The following is a 10360-nucleotide window of genomic DNA, read 5'->3' on the forward strand; positions in this document are numbered from 1 at the left end:
TGAAACTCCCTCCTAGAGATTTAAATCTCGGCCCTTGCCCCTACACCCCACAAGCATTTATACTAGTAGAGTGACCATCGCACCCAGGGTGCACCGTGGTATTTCTTCAATTTTAATATAATTTACTAGGTTGTAAACCATATTTTTGCATGAAAAGATTTAATAGTAGTGATGATGAGATAATCTTATTAAGGTGAGTGAGCAATATAATACACTTTGACAGTGTTTGATCATTTTTTGTTTATTATTTAATTAGCTAGTTACCCAAAAATTATGTAAGGTACTAGAAAAAAAATGAAATGTACAAAATATCAAGGAAAAGAAATTAACATGTACAGTTTGTTTCAACCAATATTTTCATCTAAATTCCTTTGCCAAAGATACAAATATTGTAGAAATAGACAGACAAATAGAAATATGAGACTTCTCAGTTTATTTGTGCTTGTAACACTACAAGATAGGTACTACAATGAAAAGAAAAAGGCAAATTTATTTGTGCTTATAACACTACAAGATAGGTACTACAAGATCCAAGAGATCTTGAAAAGAAAAAGGCTTCAAAAACTAGCATATGATTACAGTCCAGACTTACCAACAAGTTTGGTTATGCCATAAGTAACTCCCATAGCAAACCAACCTCCGATCAAAACCCTTAAGGAGGATTTCACAATAGGTGCCTTCCCTAGAAAAGCACCTAGCCCTCTAAACCCTAACAAGGCAAAACTCACAACCCCAATTACCACTCCTACCCTCACTACATAGTCCTTTATAAAAGCTGCCCCCAATAGCGGTACTAATGCTCCCACAGCAAATGAAAGTGCTGATGCTCCAGCCGCATGCCAAGGGTTTGGCAATTTCTCTTTCTCAGCATTTAGTTCCTCCACTCCCATGTTATTAGTGCTACCATCTCTCTTCAATTGTGCCATTTCAATGTCATATTGTGAGTAAACAGATACGAGCTCTCCAATGGCCATACTACATGCTCCGGCAACCAACCCAGCAACCCCAGAAAGGATCATGGTTTTAATATCCGTTCGGACAGCTCCAACTCCAATCATAAGGGATGCAGTGGAAAGCAACCCATCATTTGCACCCAAGATGGCAGCTCTAAGCCATTGTCCCCTTTTGGTGTAGTCTAATTCATCGCTTTGAGTTTGTTGCTCAACATCGAATGATTTGACTTCATTTAAGGGTGATGGTTGGTCGTGAACTTGATTGGCTGCCATGGAAAAAAGGTAGTAAAAAAAAAGAAGCAAGTAAAGCTACTATTATGAAGAAGATTATTGAGTATATGGAGAGGAGTGTGGAGGACACACTATCAGGAGGTTATTTATAATGGGAAATCAAGATTAGAGATTTTAATAATGGAGGTGTGGAAAATGGTGGTCTTAACGGAATCTATGTCTTAACGGAATCTAATGTGTGTTCACACTCGAGGTTATATATATAAATATATTCATATTTATAATTCGGAAGCTTTTTCTTTTTTTTCTTAAATAAGGCTTGACGTTACTTTGCTTTGTTGTTGACTCATGAAAAGAAAATACAAAATATCAAAATGAGATATCCGATCCACATGTAGGGAAGGGATATGACATTGTTGTTTTTTATTTGGATTGCGAGGGAGGGATATCTATTTTTATTCCTCTTCTTTTTTCTCTTAAAATATATTTATTGATCTGCTCAATGCAGTATTAAAATTCACATATTGAGCAACCTATTTCCTTGGAAAGCTTCTAATTAAAAAGAATGGTCAAAGCTCACAACGATAAATCTGTATAACTATAGGATTAAACGATTAAAAAAAAAAAGATTAAAGGTTTCTAATGAGATATTCGATCTACATGTTGGATATGAAGTTGTTGTTCTTGTTTGCGTAGTACATATTACCATATATTGCTGCCTGTCAAAACATGTCTAATACCTGGAATATCTAACCCTTCTTTTCAACTCTAACAAATATATTTGTTTCATAAAATAAACATAGTCTTTACGAAGAATCAAAAAGTTAAAATGTGATCATATTTGCGCTTGCATTGTTATTTTTTCCTTTTTGTTATCTATTTTTTTTTTTTTTAAGTTTCTTCTTATTATATGTCAATTATATGTGTTTGGGATAACTTATATTGGACAACTTTTTTTACTATTTAGCTTATTTTTACCACTACTCATAAGTTTCATTGTACTTTTTGGTACTATTTATAAGTCTCATTGTACTATTTCAATTAATTTTTAATTTTATCTACAGACTTTCGATGGCTATACAATTTACACTATGACCTAACCTCAGTATCAATGACTTTTGATGGGTAATAGCTTGTAGATCGATAAATGTATTTATAAAATAAGTACAAAATTTAACTTTGCAATTAAAAAAAGGAGGAGAAAGCAGCATCTTGAGTTTGAAACTGTAGGTGTGAATTGCAATAGACTCCAACGATACCAATCTTTCCACCTGCCCAAGTGGCCTTCACCACATCCCTAATACGTCATTTCTTCCTACAATTAATAGAAAACCCTGAGGCGTGTGCCTTTCACACGCACTCCTCCATATTCAATACCATTTTATTACTAGCTACTTGTTTATCATGGAATGGAACCAAATTTTGTAGTTTTATGTCCACGCTTGAATCAAAGAATATATAGAAATATGCTAAGATTCAAGATGCTTCAAGTTAACTCAAATGGACCTAGTGGAGAGGAAGCATAAAAGAGAAAGGGTACATAAAAGTTTACGTAAGGTTCATCTCAACAAATTTGGGACCTAAGGTGAAAACTTTTAGTGGGATTTTTTTTATTTATTATATTTAAATATTAATTATTTATTATTTATTTGATTAAGACTATTTTCATTATTATCTTCTAAATATTTTTAATAGATTTTTGTTCATATGTTATATTTTCACCCAAAATATTTTGTTGAGTGGACCTAAGACAAAATTGCATGCATCACTTACAAAATTTATTCACAATACTTGTTATAGTTTTTTCTAAAAAGTAAATTCCAAATAAAAATAAAATTCTACTCAAGATCAATTTTGTTACAGAAAGAGTAAGCAAACTAGCTATTATCAATAGAAAACATATAAGAAACTTACGTACAAGAACTTAGTTAGTAATTTTGCAGCTCAAAAAATAAGAATGGTTTTCAAATAAAAATTAGAAATATAGATAGTAAGTAAATATTATTTGATTAATATTTAAATATTAAGAAAAAAATCCACTTGAAGTTATTGACATAGTCCTCAAACTATATCGAGTCGGATCTAGTTTTGATTTATTAGATCCATTTGTTAATTGATATTTAGTTGTTATAATGGTAAAAAAAAAAAATGTAGTCCAACAATATAAATTTTAAGATATTAATCCAATAAAATGTTATTAAGGTTACAAGCACTAAAAATAAGTTAATTTTTAAGTATAACTTAATATTTATGACCTATATAAAATATAATCAGCCTTATATTTAACCATTAATTTCCAATTCAATAATAATGTATCTCATTTTTAATTTTATCTTCACATTAATTATAAAAGGATGAATAATACTATAAACACAATATTTTCAAAATATTTTTTTTTTCACAATAATTAAATTAATAATTTTTTATTAATCCAACGTTAACATTTTTTTTTTTAATATTTTAAACAAGTAAACGCTTTGTTTTGTTTTAATAGACTGTCAGGCTGATTGTGACGTTTTCGGAATTGACCCAGTTTGGGCCGCAGTTTACAATAAAATTATACAAATAAAACATAAAATATATTAGTAAACATGCATGAAGTGTGGCCTCCATCGGAGGATGTTAGCACTTTTGTAAATTCAGATATGCATGGACTGTATTATAGTAGACTTATTGCTGCAAACTCTGCTACTTTGGCCATTTTGGCTGGTTAATGTTAATGATATTTCCGTTGTTCACCACAAAAAAAAAAAAAAAAAAAAAAAAAGAAGTGTGGCCTCCACAAGGAAGCCACAGTAGATATTAGTTATTTTTAGGAGTTCACTTTCGGTTCAAACTTCAAACTTTTGAGTGACGTGAAAATATAAAATTACACAATTTGTACTATAAGTAACTCACTCGTATGGTGCTACAACTCTTTTATATAGCTAGTATGTTGTGAGTGATAAAAATGTGTTTTTATATGAACCTATTACGTTGTAGTAAAAATTATGTCATTTTATATGTTTTAGTCCTATTCCTTAAAATAAAGTAAATTATCCCAAGTAAGGACGATGTCAATGTCATGAGGGTACGTGGGATCAAGTATATTGGCCCAACAATTTTCTTGTCGTCTTTTGTGTTTTGTTCTTTTCCTAAATTTGTCTTTCTAAGATAAAATTGCGAGCTGAGATATCATTCTACACATAACTAAAATAATTTGGTTAGATATATAGTACTAAACCCTAATGATGCAATTTTTATCATAAGCAACACAGGAGATACTCTGCTTTTCTTATTGCAGATACAGCCATCAATAGATCATGCTATCGTCCTTTATTTATTTATATTATTATTAGATTTTAAAATCAGGTTAGGTTTGTGCCAAATTATCAAGTTGAAGCCTCCATTAATTTTAAATTTTTCCACTACTTTCAAGTTTTTTTTTTTTTTTAATCCCTCAAACACTAATTATTACAGGCTACAAGCTCTAAAGATGTCACAAATTGCTGAAGTGGACGATTGTAAATAATAAACCATCACTACTCGTCATAAATGAATATACAAACCATTATTACAATATTTGAATTCTTTGTTTGTGATTTGTGGCAATCAAAACGTTTGTAAGCATATTGTAGTACAATATATGTAGTACCCATGTGTTTTTTGGGATGAAAAGAATACTTTTTTAATTATTATTTTTATTTAATACACATATGTTTTTAATGTTTATATTAACTTTAGATAATTAATTTTTTTTAAGGAAGATAACAACACCACAAATATTTTTAACATATGCCATAGTTTTCTGTTAATTTTCATCTTCTCCTTGTTTTACAATTCTTGAGATAATTAGAAAATCCAACTTTATTGCAATTTTAAAATTTTAAAAAAATAAAATAAAAAACTTTGCTGCAATTTGAACTTTTACATTAAATGGAATTCCTTGAAGTTTATATATCCTTTATTTTTCTTGGTGGAATGAAACCAGTGGCGGCTCCAGGAATTTTTTCCAGGATGTTCCTATAAGTTCTCAGAAATTTTTCCCAGGGTAGCAAAAGAATAAATAATAAACTATAAATTCATTTGAAATATTAATAAAATTATTAATTATTGTTGTTTAGTTGTTTCATTAATTTGTTTGTCTTTTATATACTATAATTTGTTATATTGTTGTTTCATTAATTATAAAATTATTAATTATTGTTTAGCCTAACGTAATTTAATTTGTTTGTCTTTTATAATGTATTGATTAATTAAATTATTAATTATTATTTATTAGTTGCTTTCCCCAATTAATTATTGGTTAGTTAAATTATTTTTTATTAATTGCACTAGCACACATCTCATGTGCATTTTCTTCCCCCAATTCAAATATCCCATGTGCCCATCCACTCCCCACCCCACTCAACAGACAAGCCTCATGCCTGATGCCCCCAATCACAAGAGCCAGCTGCCACTCAAAAAATTTCACAATCACAAATTACAATACACATTACACTAAAAAACAATTAATATCTCACCAACACCAACACACACCAACACTAACAGATAAGATAAAACCAAATTCAAAAAATCAAAAAATAGGCAAAATATTAATAAAGTTAAAGCTTTAGCCAATCACTGTTCAAAAGAATTAGATGAAATACCTCACAGTTTCTCTGACTCACTTTCACAGTGCCCTCATAACTATTTCATACAACCTCCTCAAACCCTAAGCTCCACCACCAGAGACCCAAAAGATGCCTCCAAAGCTCGATCCCTCACAGGTGGTGGACGTGTACGTTTGAGTCACCAGAGGTGAGGTTGGAGCGGCGAGTTCACTTGCTCCGAAGATCGATCCACTGGGTCTCTCCCTGAAGAAGATTGGAGAAGACATAGCCAAGGAAACCACCAAGGACCGGAAGGGCCTCCGCATAACGGTCAAGCTAACGGTCCAGAACCGTCAAGCCAAGGTGTCCGTGGGGCCCTCCGCCGCCGCGCTGGTCATCAAGGCGCTGAAGGAGCCGGAGCACGATCGGAAGAAGACGAAGAACATCAAGCACAACGGTAACATCTCGCTCGACACTGTCATCGAGATTGCTAAGGTGATGAAGCCTAGGTCTATGGCGAAGGAGAAGGATCTTAGTGGGATTGTGAAGGAGATTATGGGAGCTTAGGGTTTGCTTTAGCTTTAGTGATATTTTGATTTAGTGATTTGAGTTTCTGATTTAGTGATTTGCTCTGGGTTTTTTTATTTATGTATTGAGAATCCGTGGGTTTGCTACCTTTGTAATCTGTTGGGCTTGCCGTTGGACTTGCTGTGGGCTTAATGGTGGGCTTGCTCTGTTACAATTCTTTTTTTCAGATTTTAGTTCAAATTTGTTTTTTGGGCTTTTTTTTTTTTAGAAAGTAGAACAAATTTTTTTTTTTTTAATTTGAGGGTGTTCCTAATTTTTTTTTAAGGGTAAACAAATTAAAAAAATTAATTAATTAATTAATTATATATATATATATATATATATATAAATCAGCTCAGGGTGTTCCTAGGAACACCCTGAGCATAACGTGGCACCACCACTAAATGAAACTCACCCCAAATTGTGAATCTCCAAATTCCTTAATGTCTTTACCTCTAGCTACATAGGTATGTATTTTTTTTTTTCAAAGTTGCATTCTTATTCATGAGTACGGACCAGTAAGTTCAATGACAATAATAACAGAAGCCTTTAAATAAATCCATAGATATTATTTTCAAATTGTATGCTTTAGTATAGGTGTAGGTGTACTGTGTACATATATATTGGCTATAATTCCCTAAAAAAAAGATTTATATATATTGGCTATAAAATTTTTTCACTTTATACTTTGTGGTGTTGTGTTATGAAAAGATTTGTCTAAATTATTCTCTCTCTCTCTCTCTCTTTTTGGTTTAAGTTACACCTTTGAACGTTTTATATAGTTGTATCTTCACTCCTTTATATTTTTTCGAGTAAAGCGAAAATAGATTGTTTTCTCAATCCAAATTAATAACATAAATGACAGTTACACCTTTGGGTTCCACATATACCTTTGCTCAATCCAAATTTGTAACAAAAAACTTGTAGGGAACTAACACGAAATTCCCAACCTGTGAGAAACAAAAATAAAAAAAAAAACGCACGCCAAAGAAAAATAATCACTTGCACAAGACAGTATTTACGTGGTTCGGCAATTTGCCTACGTTCACGGAGTACTTACAGAGATTCCACTATTATCAGGGAAAAAATACAAAGTGTGGCTACAGTTTTTCACTCTCTCAAAAACAACAACAGAAAACCCTAATCACCAAAACAACGTTTTGTCTATATCCTACGCACAGGATTCACAATGGCCTCCGCTCCATGGACTAAGCCTTAGAAAATCTCCCATTAAAAAGTACACAATATTATTCAAGTCGTCAACTGGATCAAACACAACTAAACTCCGCAAAACTCAACAAATCTCCCATTTGGAGACTAGTTCAATCACCAACATCAGCCGCTATCTTCCCAAAAACAATCCCTCATCCCTCCAACTCATCCTCCTGTCCTCAAGCTAGAAGACTAATTGAAACTGCACACAACTTCAGGTTCTCAATAGTGACACCCTTAGTCAACATGTCTGTCGAGTTCTTATATCCATAAATCTTCTCAAGTATTACCAGTTTATCTTCAACAAGGTACCGGATAAAGTGATATTTTGTCTTTATATGCTTCGAATTTGAATGAAAAGCTAAATCTTGTCTGTATATGCCCATCTCTTGCTTCTTACCCAATCCATCTGAGAAGTCATGTTGCTAAATCATCTCCTTTCCAACTTCAATTGCTGCAACATACTCAGCTTCTATAGTAGACAAAGTAACAATCTTTTATAAATTTGAAGCCCAAGATATAATTGTACCACCCAGAGTAAATACAAATCCAGTAGTACTCTTTCTACTATCAATATCACCAGCAAAATCAGCATCTACATAACCTTGCAGTTTCAAACTTGCACCTGTGAAGCAAAGACATGTATCTGATGAACCCTTCAAATATCTCAGAATCCAGTTGACTGCCTCCCAATGCTGCTTTCTTGGCCTACTCATGAATCTGCTCATAACTCTCACTGCATGTGCAATGTCTGGCCTTGTACACACCATAGCATACATCAAACTGCCAATAGCTGAGGCATAGGTCACCTTGCTCATATAGTCCCTTTCTTCTTCTATTTTCGGTGATTGTTCTTTGCTTAGTTTGAAATGACTATCCAAAGGTGTGTTCACTGGTTTAGCTTCATTCATATTGAATCTGCTAAGAATTTTCTTCACATACTCTGACTGTAAAAGTTTCAATGTACCATTAGCCTTGTCTCTAATGATTCTCATACTAGGGATTTGCTTTGCAGCTCCTAAATCCTTCATTGCAAACTGTTTTGACAATTGCTTCTTCAAATTATTAATCTCCTCAATGCTAGACCCTACAATGAGCATATCATCTACATACAACAGTAAAATGGTGTAAGAATTGTCAAAAAACTTAACATAGCAATAGTGATCAACTTCACATCTCTTGAACCCAATTCTATGTATAAAACTGTCAAATTTCTTGTACCATTGTCTAGGAGTTTGTTTTAGGCCATACAAGCTCTTTCTCAATTTGCAGACTAGATTCTCTTGTCCCTGAACAATGAACCCTTCTGGTTGAATCATGTAAATGTCTTCCTTCAAGTCACCATGAAGGAATGCCGTCTTCACATCTAACTGCTCAAGATGTAAGTTTTCCGCAGCCATCATTCTCAATTCCAGTCTAATTGTTGACATCTTTACAACTAAAGAAAATATCTCTGAGTAGTCAATGCCTTTTTTCTGCTGGAACCCTTTAACAACTAATATGGCCTTGTAACATTTGCTACCATCATGGTCATTCTTTATTTTGTATACCCACTTGTTGTGCAAAGCCTTCTTTCCTACTGGCAATTCAGTCGGTTCCCACATTTGATTCCCCAACAAGAAATCCATCTCATCCTTCATGGCTTAACTCCCACTTGTTTGAATTCTCATCTTGCAAGGCTTCATCATAACACTCTAGCTCACCACCATCAGTCAACAGGAGGTAATTTAGAGCGGGTGAATAATGTTGTGGAGGTCTTATGGTCCTAGAAGTTCTGCGGACTCCAGCTATAGGTATACTCTGATCTACCTGCAAATCTACATTCTCCTTATCTTCTTCACCCATTTTCTGGATAGTACTTTCAGTCAATTCATCTAAGTTGACAAACTCGGATTTATTTTTATCTATCTCTGTAACATCTAGAACTACAGTTGACCTATCCTTATACATAACATGTTCATTAAATATCACATTTCTACTTCTGATACTTTTCCTGTTTTGTTCATCCCAAAACCTATAGCCAAATTTCTCATCACCATAGCCAATGAAAAAAAACATATTTTAGACTTTGCATCAAGTTTACTATGAGCATCAGAATCAATATGAACATAAGAAATACTACCAAAAACTTTTAAATGGGAAAACTTTATCTCTTTACCGCTCCAAACCTCCTCAAGAAGTCTGAACTCCATGGGAACTGATGGTCATCGTTTATCAGGTAAGCTGCAGTGCCGACAGCATTAGCCTAGAAAGTTTTTGGTAGTAGAGCCTGCAACTTTATACTCCTAGCACACTCATTGAGAGTTTTGTTCATGCGCTCAGCCACACCATTCTGCTGTGATGTCCTAGGAATGGTCTTCTCCATCCTAATTTCTTGTGCAGCACAATACTCACTGAACCCTCCATCTATGTACTCTCCTTCATTATCTGACCTCAAACATTTTACTTTCAAACCTATTTCTGTCTCAACCATGGCCTTCCACTTTTAAAAGTTTCAAAAACATCAAATTTATTTTTCAAAAAATAAACCCATACTGTTTTGCTTGAGTCATCAATGAAAGTGATGAAGTACCTCCAAGGGATGCAACCGGAGAAGGCCCCCACAAATCAGTGTGTACTAACTCCAATTTTTCAGCCTTCGGTGTCCTGCCAGTTTTCAAGAAGCTCACCTTTTTCTGCTTTCCTAAGATGCAGCTTTCACACATGTCAAAATCAATGGACTTCAATTCTGGTAGTTTTCCTCTTGATAGCAGTATCTTCATCCCTTTCTCATTCATGTGATCAAGTCTGCGGTGCCATAGGCTTGTATCAGTACTTGCTTCAGCA

At 33.5% G+C, this 10360-nt stretch overlaps 2 protein-coding genes across 2 annotated transcripts; one reads left to right on the plus strand and one right to left on the minus strand.

Moving 5' to 3' along the window:
- Window positions 1–420: 420 nt before the first annotated feature.
- LOC142605401 (vacuolar iron transporter homolog 1-like) lies at window positions 421–1226 on the minus strand. The gene has a single exon (XM_075776863.1). It carries the CDS (start codon window positions 1224–1226, stop codon window positions 576–578), a length of 651 nt encoding a protein of 216 aa, XP_075632978.1. The 3' UTR covers window positions 421–575.
- Window positions 1227–3775: 2549 nt separating this feature from the next.
- On the plus strand, window positions 3776–6322 carry LOC142644029 (large ribosomal subunit protein uL11x-like). Its single transcript, XM_075818717.1, has 2 exons — window positions 3776–3840; window positions 5962–6322. Exons 1-2 carry the CDS (start codon window positions 3776–3778, stop codon window positions 6320–6322), a joined length of 426 nt encoding a protein of 141 aa, XP_075674832.1.
- The last annotated feature ends 4038 nt before the right edge of the window (window positions 6323–10360 follow it).

This window comes from Castanea sativa, chromosome 7, assembly GCF_040712315.1.
Source record: "Castanea sativa cultivar Marrone di Chiusa Pesio chromosome 7, ASM4071231v1".
Lineage (NCBI taxonomy): Eukaryota > Viridiplantae > Streptophyta > Magnoliopsida > Fagales > Fagaceae > Castanea > Castanea sativa.

What these genes read in the sequence shown, in the direction of transcription:
- LOC142605401 (XM_075776863.1), bottom strand. Translation starts at nt 1,226, where the DNA reads ATGGCAGCCAATCAAGTTCACGACCAACCATCACCCTTAAATGAAGTC.
- LOC142644029 (XM_075818717.1), top strand. Translation starts at nt 3,776, where the DNA reads ATGCATGAAGTGTGGCCTCCATCGGAGGATGTTAGCACTTTTGTAAAT. An exon ending in AATTCAGATATGCATGGACT is followed by an intron (nt 3,841 to 5,961) that starts GTATTATAGTAG and finishes TTGAGTCACCAG; the next exon opens with AGGTGAGGTTGGAGCGGCGA.